Genomic DNA, 18,681 nt, shown 5'->3' with positions numbered 1-18,681 from the left:
GTCACTCTGGTATCTTGGCTTGCTTATCTTCCACCCTCCTCCATTCTCCTTCCTTCCGTCCTTCCTCCCTCCCTCTCTTTCCTCCCTCCCTCCCTCCCTCCCATCTCTTTCTTCCTCTTTCCCTTCCTTTCCCTTCTTACCCTTATGCAATTTCCTCTCTTATTTCTTCTCTCTCTCTTCTTCTTGCGTGTCCTTTCTCCCTTTTATATCTCCTGCTATTTACTTATCTTTATCCTTCTCTTCCTCGTTCTTCTCTATCCCCTTCTCTCTTACAGTATCTTACACTATTTCTCTCTCTTCCTTACTCTTTTCTCATCTCCTCCTCTATCTCACTTCTCATTGTTCTCTTCCCTCTTATATCCTATTTCCAATATTTCTTTCTCCTCCCTTCTATCTCTCATTCTGCTTACTTACCATTATCATTTCTTCCTTTATTTATTCCTTCCTTATCTTTCTCCCATTCTTTCTGTTTCCCCTCTCATCTTCACGTTTTCACTATTTCATATACTTCTCTTATTCTCTCTTATTTTGTTTGGTTTCCTTTTTCATTTCTCCTTTCTTTTATCCACACCCACCCTTCCCCTCTCTCTCTCTCTCTCTCCTCTCTCTCTCTCTCTCTCTCTCTCTCCTCTCTCTCTCTTCTCTCTCTCTCTCTCTCTCTCTCTCTCTCATCTCTAACAGTACCCCTTACACCTCTCCCGCTCCCTCTCCTCTCCCTCTCTATCTCTCCTCTCCTTCCTTTCTCTCCTTTTTCTGTCCTTTCCATTCCTCTTTCGTTCTACATTCCCCATTTCTCTCCTCTCTCTTTCCCATTCCCTCGCCCATTCCATTTTGTCCTCCTCGTCCGACCCTCGCCACGTCGCGGTCATTCATCACTGGTAAACAAACGAAGCTTCATGTCATCCATCGTGTGTTTTAGTCTCGCGTCTCGCACCTCATTGCTCTCTCACCCCACGCCCTCAAGGACTGTTCGAACCCCCACTCTTCCTCCTCCTCCTCCTCCTCCTCCATTTCAAGTAGTCTCTTTTCTTTTTCTTTTTTTTTTCTTTTTTTTCTGATGCAGTGTAAATAAATTCCTAGTTTTTGCTTTTTTTTTCCTCCTTTCTTTTTGTTTAGTCTTATTTTGATTCGGTATAATTCAAGTCCTATTTCTTTTCTCTCTCTCTCTCTCTCTCTCTCTCTCTCTCTCTCTCTCTCTCTCTCTCTCATCTCTCTCTCTCTCTCTCTCTCTCTCTCTCTCTCTCCTTTTGCGTTATCATTCTCTTCCTCTTCTTCTGTCCTTTTTTTTTGTCTTCGTTCATCATTTTATTTATATTTGCCTTTTTTTTCTTCCTTCATCATTTCATCCATTCATTGTTTTCCTTCCTTCCTTCCCTCCTTCCTTCCTTCCTTCCTGCGTCTTCCACTTCTTCTTCTTCTGTCTATCTTCTTTTCTTTTTTCTTTCGTCACCTTTTCCTCCTCCTCCACTTCCTCCTCCTTTTCCTGCTGCTGCTCTTGATCCTGTTATCCTCTTACTCCACCTCCTCCACCTACTGCTACTCATGGTTTGTTTGCTCCTCTTCCTCTTCCATCAGCTCCTCGTTTACCCTGTTCTTCCTCTTCTTTCACTCCATTACTCACTTCTTCCTCAGTCTTTTACTTTTCATTTTCTTATCTCGGCATTTATCGTATGACGGCATCGGTTTCATACTCTTGGGATCTACACTTTCCAATCAATTTTTTTTTCGGTAAACTGGAAGTAAAAAGTTGGTATAAGGCAATCAAACTAAGCAACAAAAGACTGGCGAGTTTTCAGAGTACGCAGAAAACGAGAAGAAAAAAAAGGTGAGCGCGAGGGAGCGAGAGGCGCCCAGACAAACACGTAGTAGCACTTTCTCTCCTTAGACGATGTGATGAATGAGTCTTGCCAAATAAGAAAAAAAAAAAAAAAAGGGATTGTTGTCAAAAAGTGTGGTGAAGAAGTGTTGTCAGAAGTGTTGCTGGTGTTGTGTTAGTGAAATGTTAAAAGGTTTCGTCATAAACGTATTGTTAAAAATTGCTTTATCAGGAAACATTATTAAAAGTTTCGAAAAAAAAAAAAAAATGTCTTAATTAATTGCTGTGGCAGGAAATCAAACATTGACAAAGAAAAAAAAAAAAGGACGTTTGTCAAGAAGGTTAGCAAAAATGTGTTGTCAAAAAGTGTTGCAATAAAGTGATGGGGAAAGGTGAAGAGAGACTGGAGAAGTGTAAAGGGAGGACCTGCGCACCAAACACCACAGTCAAAAAGGAATAAGAATGATCATAAGAAGAGGCAGAAGGACAAAACAGAAATATTCAGTAATACGAGCTGTGAATGACGAGGCAAGACATCACGGTGATAGATGCTTTGTGTGTGTGTGTGTGTGTGTGTGTGTGTGTGTGTGTGTGTGTGTGTGTGTGTGTGTGTATTCATACGTGCCTCATATACATCATCAAGTTTCGCCATCTCCCCTTCCTTACATCCCTGTCCTTTCCTTTCTTCCTCTCTCCTCTTCATTTAAGTGCTCATTTAGTGATTCCACATAAACATTTCAGAAAAGAAAAAAGAGAAAAGAAGAGAAAAGAACAAAAGAAAGAAAGAATACACAAGAAAAATAAGACTACGAACCACTTCACATGCGTCACGTGGCAATAATTCCCCAAAGCATCGCCTACAGACACATCTATTTATAACCGTCGTTACTAAGGATACAACAACTGACACCGCTGCTGTTGCTGCTGCTTGCTGCTCCTGCTGCTGCTGCAGCTACAACAACAACAACAACAAAAATACTACTACTACTACTATATTTTTCTCAATATCCCCACCACTCAGCACAATCATAAACACCATTTACACCTATTTACTGCTGCTACTTCTACTATTACTACTCTTACCATCACCACCATCAGTACCACCACAAGTATGCCCATTAATACTTTACCCCCTAACTTTATCAATCCTTCACGCCAACACCACCACCATCACTGCCGCTGGACCACCAAACCCAAGCGCCGTTGTCCCCCCGAGGGGTGACTGGAGCGGACAAAAGTTGCTAACGAGGTAATTTACGTCGCCCCATCATCAACCTGCTTCCCGCCTTATCCCCCCACCCCCTCTTTCCGAGCCCCGCCTGTGAAATGTGTTCAGGTGTGAAGCCCCTTGCCCCAGCACCTGAAGTCACGGGAGCAAGGGGCAGTAGTATGAGGTGCCTGCAATATATGGAGCAAGGAGAGGGTGCTTAACTAGCAGTGCCAGGTGCAGTGCTTTCATGACACGCCAGCCAGTGTTCAAAATGGTGCAACAATAAAGTATATAATTATATATATATGTGAAGAGAGACTGAAGAAGTTTAGACCCACCTAGGAGTTAGTCTCTACCCACTTAGACTTTGCCGCAGCCGCCCCGCTGTGGAAGCATCGCTTGGGGCTGCATGCGGCCTGCGAGAAGCCGCTCCGTGAAGAGTCTGCCCCGGTGGATGGCGCTCCTGAAGAGGCGGCAACGGAGGCAGGTGTGAGGGAGTGTGGAGCGGAGAAGAGAAGAAACGAGATGCGAGGTGGAGACAGCCACAGCAAACAACCCTTCACCAGAATGATGCACATAAAATTTTCTTCCCAGACGTTTTGATGAATGAGTGTTGTCAAAAAGAGATAAATACGCGATGAAAGGCGATGTTAAGTGCGTCTCATTTTCTCTTTTCCTCATCCTCCGTGGAGCGTCACATGCACCAGCGGCACGTTTTCTTTTATTCTATTTAAAGTCTCTTGTCGCCCTGTTCTCACGTGTAAATAGGAAAACGTCAACAGCACTCAAGAACGGCGTTACTTGAAAGGCAGCTTAATAGACATGTCAAGGGAGGATACAAGGAGCTTGGTGCTGTAATATGTGCTGGATGGGACGATTCTACTCAAGACGTCAACGCTTTATCTCCATCACGGTTCTCAAGTCCTTGTTTGTCACTTCAGTGTTACAAAGACATACGAAGGGAGGATACTGTGGTTAGTGACTCTTATTCTTACTTTTAACTTCATTATTTAAGAAAACACTGGTATCAGCATGACAGGCGAGAGATAGGTGGAGGCAGCTCATCAAGAACAAACGGGTTACTAAAGGCTGGTGAAGAGGAAAATCTAAAAATATAAAGGAAAACTTCAAATAGTAAACTTTAAAAAACCTGCTGAAATTATAATATTTTGTTTAAGCAGTACAATTGACAACTTCAGTAAATTCGACATGAAGCGCGTTATTCTTGTTTAAAATGTCACAGAACTGTTTTGTTTACCGAGTAAGAACGAAATTACAGCCACTGGAAGCTTTGGTGCACCCGGTCACTACTTTTGCTTTCAGAGTTGTCTATCACAATAATTTTCCTCTACTCTTGCGGCAGACCATTGTGTTAAGGCTGAGGGGAAACCCGTGATCGCCTTGCCTTTGCTGGTTACTGAGAACACAGACGAAGGGATAATGCTCACCTGGGGATGTTTATGAATGAGATGTACTAAGAAAAAACGTGTGATTAAACCACTAATCACAATGGTATATGTTAGTGAGCATTATGCCTCATTTTATACTTAACCTGAGCCGAAGCCTTTTGCTTTTACCTTCATTATAAAAGATAGAAAAAGTAGTACAAGCTCGGAAATTATTGCAGTTAATATTTACCTTGAGTCCAAACCCTCTAATCAGAAGTACAAGTGTTAATAAGCTTTTATCTCAGTGAAACTTGATTCGAACCTGTGATCTTTGCCTTTGCCTTCACTCACAACCCAAAAAAAAAGAAAAAAAAGAAAAGAAAAAGAAAAATGAACGTTCTTTAAAAAGCTGATATTGACATGACATTTAATACCCGGCTCGAGTTGTTTTAAAGTCAACAAAGAGCAAAGCAGCTTGCCTGACATCTGCACGGCTGAAAAGTCTTCTCACTAGCTGACCTTATGATGTGTGAAGGTTTTTAAAATGAGGTTGATGATGATGATAGTAGTAGTAGCAGTAGTAATAGTAGTAGTAGTAGTAGTAGTAACAACGATGACAACAGGAACAACAACAACAACAACAACAGCAACAACAACAGCAACAACGACAACAACAGCTCACAAACCTAGGATATAAAAGTCTTTTAAATTACCGAAGCAGTTATTATCATTCAGTGCAAATAAAAAAATAAATAGATAAATAATAGAACTACCGAATTAGATGTAAACAAAATACGTATGTGGTTTTAAATAAACTAAAAGAACGAAAGGAAAATAAAACAAAACGAAAAAAAAGGTTAATAAGAAAGATTAATAAGTAAAACCAGCTTGCTAAATACCACACGCAATTCTCTCTCTCTCACACACACACGCATACACATTACGTACACACCTGTTTGCTCCACATTTGCACACCTGCCGTTACAACAATGATTTACTCGTCAGGTGTGAGTTTTATCCTCCTGTTCTATCTCCTTTATTTAGTCTTCCTTCGAGGGCATTCTTTTATTCTGTCCTCGCCTCGGCAGCTTTCCTGTGTCCTTCCCGCCTCCTTGTGCTGCCTCGTGCTTGACAAACTGATGTAACTATGTCCTTTTTCTTACTTTTGTTCTTTTTTCTTCTTACTTTTCTTTCTTTCCAATTGTTTTTTTTCTTTCTTAGTTTCTTTTTTTCTTTATTTCCTTGTTTTTTCTTGTTTTTTTTACGTTGTTCTTTTTCTTTTCGTCTTTTTTCTTACTTTGTCTCTCTTTTCTTACTTTTTCTTTTTATTTTCTCTTTTTTTATTTCCTTGTCTTTTCTTACTTCTTCTTTTTTCTTTTCTTTTTTCGTACTATATCTTTCTTACCTCCTCTCTTTATCACTTTGTCTTTTCTTTTCCTTTTCTTCTTCCTTTTCTCCATTTATTTCCTGTCCTCCGCCCGTGTTGGTTCTATTTTTTAGTTCTTCTTTCCTTCCTTCCTTTTGGTTTTCATCTTTTTCCTCCCTCATCCATCCTAGTTTTTTTTTTCTTTTCTTCTTCCCTTTCTTCTCCTCTTTATTTATCCACCCATACATCCTCTATTTCCTTATCAGAGAGAGGGGGAGAGAGAGAGTCCTTTTTTTTCACTTCTCTCGTTAATTTTAGGTAGATATTTCTTCCCCCTTTCATCTTCCTCTTAATCTTTCGTCCATTTTTTTTCCTTTTCTTTTTTTTTATTTCTTTCTCCCCGTCAGTATTTTTTCTCCTTCTTTCTCTAGTTTTTCTATGTCAGTTCTATATTTTTTCTTCCTTTTCTCTATCCAGTATCTTCTTTTTGTTCCCTCTCTCCTTCTTCCCCTCATTTTTTTCACCTGTGTCATCTCTTCTATCTTCTCTTCTTTTTTTTTTAGTCATCCGTGTCATCTTCTTCCTCCTTTTCTTCCTTCTTTCGTTTTTTTTTCTTCCTTTTATCTTGTCTCGTCTATTTACAAGTTTCCTTCCTTCCTTTTTCCCTCTTTCCTTCTTTTTTTTTCGAGTTGGTTTTCATCCTTTCCTCTACTTTTTTGGTTTTCCGTTCTTTCTTTATCTTTTCCTTTAATTTATTCATTAATTTTCTCTGTTCCTTGCTCCCTTAATTTCATCTTTACACCTGCTTCCTCCTTCCCTTTTTTCTCCTCTCTTCTTCCACCCTTCCTTCCTTTCTTCTCTCCTTGCTTCCCTCCTCCCTTCCTTCCTTCTCTATCTTTCCTTCTTTAATCTATTCATTAGTTTCTTCCACTCCTTCCTCCCTCATTTTCATCCTTACACATTCTTCCTCACTCCTTCCTTCTCTCTTTCTTTTCCTCTTCATTTTCTTCCTTGCTTCCTCTCTTTCTGCCTTCCTTTTCTCGCTTTCTTTCTTTAATATATTCATTGGTTTCCTCCATTCCTTCCTCCTCCATTTTCATCCTTGCACCTGCTTCCTCTTTTCCTTTCCTTCTTTCCTTCCTTCCTTCCTTCTTAAATTTCATCCTACCATCCACTTCCTACCTGCTTTCTTCCTTCCCTCTATCCTTCCATCCTTCCACACTTAGGTCTTAGATCCTTCCCTCTCCTTTGCCACGCCTCAGCCAGCAGGATCTCCAGTTAAGGTTAGGAGTCCCCTTTAAATTATCTTTAAGTCGACGTTAGCTTCAGCGCCGAGCAGACGGAGGTGTGTCGATTGCACCCGCTTAGAAAAGAGAGATGTAGCCACTTGTATGCGAGCAGGAGGCAGCGGCTGAGAGGACGAGGACGAAGACGTGGAGGCGCTGTGCTAGTAGAAGGGAAGGATGAGATAGTTGTTGCTAGGAAGACAGGGATTAGAAGGAACAAGAGAGACAAGAAAGAAAGAAAGATGAGAAAGGAGCTGTTTCGAAGACGTGGGAGTAGAATAAGAGAGACGAGGAGGAATGTAAGGAAGAGATGCGAGAAGGAGAAGTAGAAGGAACAAGAGAGACAAAGAAGAATGTTAGGTGGAGGATATGAGAAAGGAACTGTTGTTAGGAAAAGTAAAAGGAACAAGAGAGAAGAGGAGGGAGGAAGGAAGAATGTTGTAGGAGGAGGGAGTGAATTAGGAGTCAGAAGAAAGAGGAGAGAGATTGGTGTAACAGGAAGAAAGAGAAAGGTCGAGAGAAAGAGAATAGAATAGTGAAAAAGAGGAGGATAAAGAGACAGAAAAGGAAGAGAAAAGGAAGGAAAGAGAGGAGGTTGAGAAATAAGGAGAAAAGAGGAAGAGGTGGAGAGGGAGAGGAGGAGGAAGAGGAAGAGGAGGAGTTAGTGAGACAGTAAAGGTTATTCAGAACTCCCGCATAAATACATACATGCATACACTTTACATGCATATATCAATAAATTAATGGAATATATAACTGGAAAATCACATGCATAGAGATTCTTTTTAATAGCTGCTGGTGTGTGTGTGTGTGTGTGTGTGTGTGTGTGTGTGTGTGTGTGTGTGTGTGTGTGTGTGTGTGTTCCTTTACGAGCCAAGTCTGAGTTAATCCCAAAGAATAATGCCTGGTGCTCTCTCTTCGGCGCCTTCCTCATTTTACAGTTTCCTCCTGAAGGTGGAAGAACTAACACAGCAAATCTTGAAGTAACATAAAACACTTTTTCTGAATTTCCATAGCTGTATCTTTTCCTTCTGTCTGTTTATGCATCAATACAATAAGCAAATACCAAACACATTAACTGGTCCTGAATTTCCATAGCTTACTTCTTTCCTCCTGTTTATGCATCAGTAATAAGCAAATACTACACACAGTAACACATGGTTTTTGCTGCGTTACTGCTTCATGTGAGCTTTCTTGAAGGGGTGGCAGTGGCTGAAGTCTTCAATGTTCCCTCCTATACACGTCACTCTCCAACACTCCAATTCCTGTGACTGCATCTCCGTTTCTGTCACTTAAACGTTCTTACACCATCTACTCAGTCGAGGTCGAATAACTAATGAAAACTACCGCGAAATTAATGCCAGGAAGATCAGTTTTTGGTATTACAATTTACCAAACCCATAGTGAACATCTGCACAGTGAGGAAGAGATGGATCAATACACAGCTCTTCCCTGCATGAAATACAAAGCCAAGGCCCATTATTGCGTTACTCTACAACGAAGAGACTTTTGACATCAGCCTGCCCCATTGAGGAAAGGTCATTCCAACCATAAGTGATGAGAGAAAAATGGAAACCGTGAAAAGTACAATATTCAAGTGGACGGGCGGTGCTTTCGGTACTACCAGAACGCCATATGACACTGCATCGATCCCTTTGGTGACCTTTATGAGGCTGTTATCGTAATGAATGCGCATTTAGATTATAGAGCTATCTAGGTTATGAAGGGAGAGGAGGGGAGAAAAAGATGAAGGAAGAGAACATTTGAAGGAGAAAATGAGGAAAAGTAAGGAAGATGTAAAGGGAGAGATGGAGGAAGACGAGATAGAGAAGAAAAAAGAGGAAAGGAGGAGAAGAGGGAAAGAAGGAGGTATATAACATGTAGAAAAATACGAAGGAAGAAGGAAAGAATTTAGCACAAAGAAAATGAAGGAAAGGAGAAGAAGGAGGACAAGAATGATAACGACGAGAAGCAGAAAAGTGGAGAGTAAGTAGGAGGAATAGGAAGAAGAAAAGGAAGACGAGGAGAAGAAGATGAATAGGAGGAACAAGAGAAAGAGGCGGAGGAGGAGGAGGAGGATGGTGATGGTGGTGGTGGTGCTGACGTTGCTGCCCTATTCTTCCTGCCACTTTCCTCCTCCTCCTCCTCCTCCTCCTCCTCCTCCTCCTCCTCCTCCTCCTCCTCCTCCTCCTCCTCCTCCTCCTCCTCTTCCTTCTCTTTCTCCTCCTCAGTAATGAACGTGTCATTCTGCTCCTCACCAGACGGGAAAAAAATTATATTCCTCGGTTAAAAATAGAAAAAAAAAGAGAAAAAGAAAGAAAGAAAAAACAAAAGAGGACAATAAAGAAAATTATAACTTCTGAATTAAGCTTTTGATGATAATTACACGTGTTGAAATAATAGTAAGATGCTTGTTAGAGAGAGAGAGAGAGAGAGAGAGAGAGAGAGAGAGAGAGAGAGAGAGAGAGAGAGAGAGAGAGGCATATGATAATAGAAATGGAAGGAAGAAAAAAATAGGGTATCTTGAGTGAAGCGAGATCCAGAATTCGTATAGAGAGAGAGAGAGAGAGAGAGAGAGAGAGAGAGAGAGAGAGAGAGAGAGAGAGAGAGAGAGAGAGAGAGACTGCCTTGCCCTCATAAATTCGGGAATATACATCACCTCCACCCACAACACCGCCGCCTACTCCACCAAATATAGCTCGGATCCGATTAGAGACAGAGAGAGAGAGAGAGAGAGAGAGAGAGAGAGAGAGAGAGAGAATTTACAGTTAAGCGTTATGTTCGTGCAAAAATATATCATACATGCATTTTTTTTATTTATTTATTTCTTTTACCTTAATCTCTTAACATCTAACGCAATAAGACTTTCATTAACATTTCTTGCGATAATTTATCTAATCACCTCGGCACATTTGCACTTTCTTGGGTTAATAATTCTTCCCTTTTCATTTCACTAACCTCCGTGTGAATGTGGCCTGATTGCAAACTGAGGTCGCCATTACTACCACTACTACTACTACTATTACTACTCTATCGATATTAGTAATAGTAGTAGTAATATTAGTATTGTTATTATTACTTTTACCAATCTTATTATTATTATTATTATTATTATTATTATTGTTATGTCATCACTACTATTATCATCCATCTTCTACCCATTAATTTTCCGTCTCTCACCCGTCTATCTCCTCTTCACGTCTCCGTCAGTCCCTAGTCCCCGAGATAAGTATAATCCTTCTGAATATTTCATGTTCGCCCTAAATTCGTGTGTTCTGCCCCGCCATCAGGAGAGGTGTGGAGTCAGGCATTTCTCCCACGCTTTTATCGAACTGTCACTACAAGGGGTGATGTATGGTGGTGTGCTCTCTCTCTCTCTCTCTCTCTCTCTCTCTCTCTCTCTCTCTCTCTCTCTCTCTGGTATCCCTTTTACTCTCCTCCCTCTCCTTTCGTCATGTATATGTAGACTCCGCTCATATCCCTCTTCTCCTTTACTACCGTCTCTCTCTCTCTCTCTCTCTCTCTCTCTCTCTCTCTCTCTCTCTCTCTCTCTCTCTCTCTCTCTCTCTCTCTCTCTCTCACCTGTCAGAAGCACTATCACCTTTTACGCCCACGCTGCATCTTTCTCAGTTCCACATATGCGCTTGCCTGTCTTCACTCTCCCGCCTCACACACTGCCTTAGCCTCCCCTCATGCCCCTCTTTCTCTCTCTCTTCCCTTGCAGTGCTGGGAGAGGAGTACTGCTCTGGCTACATCGACACGTTCGGGAAGTGGAGCAATGGGTTCCCCTGCCCAAGACAAGACAATGACCAGCCTGTCTACTGCTGCGGCACGGATAACTACAAGTACTGCTGTAATAAGAAGGATATGCACGCTCTTTCCCATGACATCCCACAGTGAGTCCCTCGTGTTTTGAGTTCCTTTGTCAGTCTGTGTGTGTGTGTGTGTGTGTGTGTGTGTGGGACGGGAGAGTAGGAGGTGGATGGATAAATAGATAGATAGATAGATAGTTGGATAGATAGATGGTAGATAGATGGACTGATTGATTGATTGGCGGGTAAATAGATAAATTAACACATCAATAAATAAGAGAGAGAGAGAGAGAGAGAGAGAGAGAGAGAGAGAGAGAGAGAGAGAGAGAGAGAGAGAGAGAGAGAGAGAGAGACTTCTATCTATCATTATATTAAACTTTTCTATTTAACATTAAGTGTGTGTGTGTGTGTGTAGGTATGTACTTAGGTGACCCCTGAACAGCCACGACCAGAACTGACTTCAAGAATTTTCCTCACGTTGGCAAAAAGTGGCCAGATGTTCTTGGAAATATAGATGGAATGTGGCAGCTGGGATAATTGAGGGAAAGTCGCAAAAATATATATGACGGGGGATTTTATCGACTGGGAGCTTCGGGTCCGGAAAATAGGACTCTAATTTTAGGATGTCTGAGTCCTTCCCTGCTCGCGCGATTGCCCTGGAGACGCGAGGGATCTAAAAAATGTGTATTGGCAAGTCTGGTTAGGTCACGATGCGAAATGATAAGGTTATACTTGTAATGTCATCGTCTGTTTTCATTCATCTTCACTATCATCATCTCTGTTATTATTGTCATCATCATCATTATCATCATCACCATCATCCTTTCTTTTGTCTCTCGGAGTGGCAAGTTTAGCATGGTCTCTCTCTCTCTCTCTCTCTCTCTCTCTCTCTCTCTCTCTCTCTCTCTCTCTCTCTCTCTCTCTCTCTCTCTCTCTCTCTCTCTCTCTCTCTCTCTCTCTTTCCCTGATTCCCTGAAAAGACGAAATATAAAAGAGAAAATCAGTTTGCCTCCCAGTCACTACCTCGTCCCAGCCTCACGTAGCGCCGGGAACTGGACACCCGCCTCGCCCTCCGTCCAGTCACTCATCCCTCAAGGTGCCTGGCTGTCTCGTACCCGCTGTCTGCCACCCCTGCTCTGAGTTCTTGTCGATGTGTACCCTGGACGGATTATCTCAGAAGGCATGGTATACTCGTACATTGTGGTTTAAATGAAGGAAAAAAAATAAGTACAAATCAGGAAACTTAGTTCAGCATTTAATTTTTATGTAAGGTAAAGATACGTACATTTGTAAAAGCAACACATTAAGGATCTAGAAAAAAAAAGGGGGAAAAAAAGGAGAGATAAGAAGAAAACATCGTGGATTTAGGAAGCAGATCAGAGTGGAGGACACCTTGGCTATAATTTAGGATAAAAGGAAACAAAACAGACTGTGTTGGACATGAGCAAAACACGACCGGCGCCAGACAGATAGCAGGTGAACACTCAGCTACATGATGTCAGCTTGAAGAAGTAGAGCAGGTAGATAACTGCATGGTAAGAGTCTGGAAGTTCTGCTGGGATGTCCTAGAAGACACAGTAATGATGATGATGATGATGATGGTGATGATGACGATGATACATGTAGATAGGTTCAGATAAGTGGGCATGAGTAGATCGTCTTAAAGGTCCAGTATTGTTATCTTAGTTTTGAGTGATGTTAGCCCCGTGTGTTGCTCTTTGTTTTAGCTGCTCATGCCGCGATATTAAAACACAAATAAACCGTTTTCTATCCACTCATAATCTACGAGGACCAATAACCACCACGAAGTATCTGAAAAGAATAATAAAAAAAATGTTACAATTTCCTTGACGACAATGTTCTTTAATGAGTGGGTTGTTTAGCAATATGTTTATACGTTTTTTGTTCCAACTCTCACAAGTCTGTAGCAACTGCCACAGCTCATAAGTAATAATAAGTGTATGATTTCAAGTAATATTAGAAAACGATAAGGTAATAGATTAGGTATATATTGCCACGAATTGATGAGAATTATACTGGAGCATTTTGATTTGAAAGAAAATATAGGGAGATTTTCTAAATGTGGCTGCTGGTGATGCCAGAAAGATAGCAGGAATTGCAGTGATCAATCTGAAGGTTATTTTAGATTTCTTTGGAGATTTTTCTTTACTAGCAGTGAATAAATGAAAGATAGCTAAATATGTATTGAGTCTTCAAAACACACTCTCTCTCTCTCTCTCTCTCTCTCTCTCTCTCTCTCTCTCTCTCTCTCTCTCTCTCTCTCTCTCTCTCTCTCTCTCTCTCTCTCTCTCTCTCTCTCTCTCTCTCTCATCAGGAATATAGTGACCACCTACACACACACAAAAAAAAGCACAAAAAAAGAATGAAATGTTCCTGAAAATGCTGATATTTTCAACTTACCTCGAGAAAAGGATCGAAAAATTAACGCTGAATACTTTGAAAAATGATAGATTATGGCTCACAAAAATGGCGACTCGATAAAAAAAAGGGTTTATCCATTACAATTTTGTGGATAACGTAAAGGACTCGACGTGTGTGTGTGTGTGTGTGTGTGTGTGTGTGTGTGTGTGTGTGTGTGTGTGTGTGTGTGTGTGTGTGTGTGCATTTTAACCTAACCTTTATTATTTCCAGTCCTTCCTGTTTTCATAGCATCAAGTTCACCTCGTCGTGTCCTGTTCTCTCAGTACTACATATCTAGCTTTATTATACTTTTCTATACAATTCGTGTGCATTCCTCCGTCAGCACACCTCGGGGCATCTAATCGATAGCTATAGTGGCAGTAGTTTTTGCGTATCTTGATTTTTCTTCAATTCCCTACAATTTTCGAGTGTAGCATCTAAGTTCGTTACGTGCATATCCCATATGCTAATTTTCGTCATTATCCCCCATCGCGGTAAAGCATTCGTCTATTGCTACAATTTGTTCGTGTCTCCATCCTTGAGATATGAACTGCTCACCCACCAGAGGATAAAGTACAGGACGCAGCGCCCCATCTCCACTGGAAGTCTCGTCAGGACTTGACAGCGTGGGCAGGTATATGGCTTACGTCACCTGCCGCCTTCCTGTTAGCCAATGCAGAGGCTGATCCTGCTGTGGACTCTTAGCGACCAGTGAAAGAATTATACTTTTGTCCTTCTTTGTTGTAATGAAGGAAAATCTACATTGTTTTCATTTTTTTTTATTTGTTTATTTTTTTTTATTTATTTATTTTTTTTTTTTGAGGTACTCCATAGAATAGTAGCATATTCAGTTTTAATGTTATGAATTACGTGGTTAACTTGCATATCATACCACCGATTATAAAGACAACCCATATAATGAGGTTGTTTTATATGCGTTGTGACTTTTTAAATTTTTTTTTTTTTTTTTTTTGCGATCAAGTAAATTTTTTGAGTAAATAGTATATATATAGGAGAACTGAGGCACTGCTGAATAAACAAACGCCCACGAATGACAATACAATCAGACTCTGGCAGCACACAATCTGCTCTTTGATCTTATCCACAAAAAAAAATCTATAGAGACCATAAATCTACATACTCACACTCCTCATAACATCCTCTCTACCTGTCACCTCCCTTCCCCTCGTCCAGTACGCTCCTGCTTTTATCCACATCAGGAAAACAACTAGCGTCCAAAACAGCCCCTTCAGGAACGCCAGTGTTCACCCTCGTGCAGCCTCACTCATCCCTCCCAGATATGTGTTCTCATTTCCCTGTTGGCAAGAAAGCCCTTCATCCACTCGCGCACAGAACCCTTTCCTCATCTCCCTCGCGGCTTGCACACTAATCCGCGGCGTGATGCACGGTCGCTCGCTCCAAAACGTTCTTAAAGTCTAAATCAACACAAGCATCCCAGCCATCTTCCCCCTCCTCTGCTATGCCCGAGACGCCGGTGTGTGTGTGTGTGTGTGTGTGTGTGTGTGTGTGTGTGTGTATGCGTGATTTACCATTCTTCGTCCGTCTATTCTGTGCCTATCTGTTTACTTGACTTTCTTCCTCTGTCTGTATGTCCCTCGTCTCTCTCTCTCTCTCTCTCTCTCTCTCTCTCTCTCTTCTCTCTCTCTCTCTCTCTCTCTCTCTCTCCTCTCTCTCTCTCTCTCTCTCTCTCTCTCTCTCTCTCTCTCTCTCTCTCTCTCTCTCTCTCATCCATACAGCGCCAGGTCAATAATCTCCTCTCCTCTCAAGTGGTCACCTGGAGAGCGGCAAGTGTCTCGTTCTCACCTGTTCATACAGACACTGAACTGAGCGCTTTACAGTATACACCTATGCCACCACTTCACTAATAGCATCATCATTAGTACTGGTATTATAGAGAGGAATGTGAGTAGTAGAGTCTCTGGGTACGTTGGGAAACTCACTCAGCACATTATTATTATCCTCTGTTTGAAATCTGCTGCTCCCTGATCTCTAGCGGCCAAAAAATAGCAAGCAGAGAGGGCCCGCGTTCCATGAAATTCTTGTTGTGATGCATTTTTCCCTTCTCCGAGACTTGGGGGAAATAAACAGACAGGCATTCAGGCGTATTTTCAAAGGCACCCACACAAACGCCTCCCTCGCCAGCAGCTTCGGCAGTACAGGAGTGAGGAGGAAGGGCTGGCTGGCTATTCTTCTCTCCTTCCTTCCCCTTACGTGACTCATTCATCCTTGTTGACATTGCTCGAGTGTAAAAGGTCCTCCGGGGCAAAGCAAGGTTATTAGAAGGAGTGTATACTTGTTCGGCTTGTGTGTTAATCCCTAGTTTTGTGTGTCTTTTATTTTTCATTGTTAATTCCCTGTTCTGTCTTGTCTGGCTTTCTCTTGTCCTCTCCGTCCTTCCTCCTTCCTTCCAGTCCTCCTTCACTGTGTTATTATTCGTATTAAGAGGAATGTATCATATCTGCACATCTCATATTTATTTATTTTTTTTCTGCATAGATTCCATTTTTTATCTTTTTTTTTTCGTTTGTCTCTGTCCTTCCTTCCTCCTCTTCTTTCTTTTTTTTTTTTTTCATCAGCTTCTTCACTGTGTTATTAGGAGGGTTGTGTCATGCTTATATAACTTGTATCTTAATCCCTCTGTGTGTGTGTGTGTGTGTGTGTGTGTGTGTGTGTGTGTGTTTTCTACGTTAGTTTTATCGTCTATCGTGTCTTTTCTTTCTTTTATCTCCGCCTTTCCTTCCTTCTCTTTCATCCACTTCTGCATTGTGTATTAGGAAGAAAGTATTATATTTGCAACTCCTTGTTTCTAAATCCTCCTTTTGTGTATTTTTCTTACATGAATTAAATGCTATACAGTTCATTTTCCTCCTTTGTCTCTATCCTTTCCTTCTTTCTCTTTCATTCATTTCCTTGCTGTGTATTAGAAGGAAAATATACTTACACTCCTGGCATCTAATTTTTTTTTTCATTGTGAGCATCTGTACAACATTAATTTTACTTCATACAATTTATTTTCCTTCGTCTTTATGTTTTCTTCCTTCCCGTCTCCTTTCAACCACTTCTTCATCATGCATTAGGAGGAAAATGTTAGACTTACATCTCCTTGTGTCTAATATCCCTCGTTTTAAGCATTTATACCACATAAAGTCTGTTCTATTCCTTGTCTTCCCTTGTCTTATCTCTTCCTTTCCTTACCTTCTTCCCCTCATCCGTTCCTTCCACCGCCTGATTAGAGGGAATGTAGTATACCACGTGACTTGCTTGTAAATCCCTCGTTTTGGTCGTCTTTCCAACATCAATTTAGCGTAAGTTTTCTGTATCCTCTTATCTGGTTCTTCCCTCCCTTCCTCCTTCTTCCATTCACACCTACACTGCGATATTAGAAGGAATTCTGATCGTATTTGTACAACTTATATCAACATAGCTCATTTTGTGTTTTCCATATTAATGTTCCCTTATTTTTTGTCTTCTCTCGTGTCTCTCCTTTCGTTCCTTCCACCCTCCTTCCATTTGCTCTCCACTTCTTGAATTATCGACGTGGATGTGGAAAAATAAATAAAAAAACTTACTGCTAAATTTCTGGTTTCATGCAGTTTTTTCATTTCAGTTTCTTGTTATCTCTCTCTCTCTCTCTCTCTCTCTCTCTCTCTCTCTCTCTCTCTCTCTCTCTCTCTCTCTCTCTCTCTCTCTCTCTCTCTCTCTCTCTCTCTCTCTCTCTCTCTCTCTCTCTCTCTCTCTCTCTCTCTCTCTCTCTCTCTCTCTCTCTCTCTCTCTCTCTCTCTCTCTCTCTCTCTCTCTCTCTCTCTCTCTCTCTCTCTCTCTCTCTCTCTCTCTCTCTCTCTCTCTCTCTTCATCCTCCTTCCATTTACTTCCCTCTTCTCCACTTATCAAGGATGGATGTGAAAAGAATGAAAAAACTTACTGCTAAATCTCTCGTTTCATCCAGTTTTTCACATCAAATTCCTGTTATTTCTTATTCTTTTTCTCCATCTCCCTCTCTCCATCCTCCCTCCATCACTTCTTTACTCTTTGAACTCTCCAGCGCAGGCAGAAGTTCAGAACGAAGTGTGCGAAGGCCTTGCTTAGTAATCTGGTTTTCCACACCGAAAGTTTCTTGTTTATTTTTTTTCGCACGGCTAGTTAGTCTTTTTGGGCTTCCGCCTTATTACTGATCCCAGACAGCGCGCTCTACAAGTTCCCGACATGAATAAAAAAAGTTACCTTGCGTCCCCCTTGTACTGAGAGGCACGAAGGAGAATGCTAAAACAGGGAGCTGCGACGGAGGGAAAATTATCATCGTAGTCTTCTAAAGTTCACATCGTCCTGGGCTTGAAATCTGCTCCCTGATTACCTGGCGTCCCCGGTGTTCTCTTGATGTTTACTTGTGTGTGTTTTTTTTTATTTCCTTGTGTTTTTCTATGTGTTTCTTCATGCTTTTGCGTTGTTTAGTTTTTTTTGTTGCGTTTTTTTTTTTGTTTCTTTGTTTTTTTTTGTTTTTCCTTTGTTTCCTTTTACTCTCTTGTTTTTTTTCACGTACTTTTCGTTTTCTTTCGTTTTGCTACTCTTTCTTTTTTTAGCTTCTGTTTCCTTGTAGTACTTTTCCTTCTGTTTATTTTGTAATTTCTCTCGTCTTGTACTTTTCCTTGTTTTTTTTCTTTCTACTTTCCCTTGTGTTTCTTTGTACGTTCCTTTGTGTCTCGTGTGTTTTCCCTACTTTTTTTCCCATTTGCTTTCCTTTGTTTCCTCGTACTTTGTAATGTTTCTCTCATACCTTCCTTTATGTTTCCTCGTATTTCCCCATGTTTCTTGCACTTCCTTTCATTTCCTTTGCCCTTCCCTTATTTTTTTCCCTTGCACTTTCTTTCGTTTATTCTTTGTAATTTCCCATCTCTGTCTTCCTGTACTTCATATTCCCTTAAATTTTCCTTTTCCTTTTAGTTAATGCTCTTCTTTACTTCCCCACGTGTTTCCCCTCCGTCAGGTTGCCTCTGGGCCTCGGGGTGGTGTTCGGGGTAGCAGTGGCCGTCGTCGTCATCGTAGTGGTGTCCTGCTTCCACTGCTCCTGCTGCCTTCTCTACAAGAAACGGCAGCCCACTAATGGAGGTAAGCAGGGGACGGCACTTAAGACTCACCTTTTTTCTCTCTTTTCTTTTCTTTCTTTCTTTTTTTTTTTTACTCTAGGAGGTCAATTCTTTTTTTTTCCCTCTTGGAGTGTATGTGTGTGTATGTGTGTGTGTGTCTGGTAGCTAGCCATCCAGTCAGCCAGTCAGCTATAGTTTCATCCTGTTACTCATACAGATACTCAGTCAAGCAGTCAAACAACAAATCAGCCAGTCAGGTAACCAGATAGCCATTTAGTCA

At 41.2% G+C, this 18,681-nt stretch overlaps 1 protein-coding gene across 1 annotated transcript in view; it reads left to right on the top strand.

The window, feature by feature from the left end:
* Positions 1-3,142: 3,142 nt before the first annotated feature.
* Positions 3,143-18,681, top strand: part of LOC135107836 (uncharacterized) — a 29,879-nt gene continuing 14,340 nt past the window's right edge. The window contains exons 1-5 of the mRNA XM_064018121.1: positions 3,143-3,239; positions 3,403-3,513; positions 10,357-10,361; positions 10,697-10,962; positions 18,302-18,423. Coding sequence (XP_063874191.1) covers positions 3,143-3,239; positions 3,403-3,513; positions 10,357-10,361; positions 10,697-10,962; positions 18,302-18,423 — 601 coding nt within the window. The remainder of the gene's footprint in view (positions 3,240-3,402; positions 3,514-10,356; positions 10,362-10,696; positions 10,963-18,301; positions 18,424-18,681) is intronic.

The sequence above is a fragment of the Scylla paramamosain genome, chromosome 16 (assembly GCF_035594125.1).
Source record: "Scylla paramamosain isolate STU-SP2022 chromosome 16, ASM3559412v1, whole genome shotgun sequence".
Taxonomy (NCBI): domain Eukaryota; kingdom Metazoa; phylum Arthropoda; class Malacostraca; order Decapoda; family Portunidae; genus Scylla; species Scylla paramamosain.
Note: the sequence above shows the minus strand (reverse complement) of the source record. Positions and strands in the feature narration are given on the sequence as shown.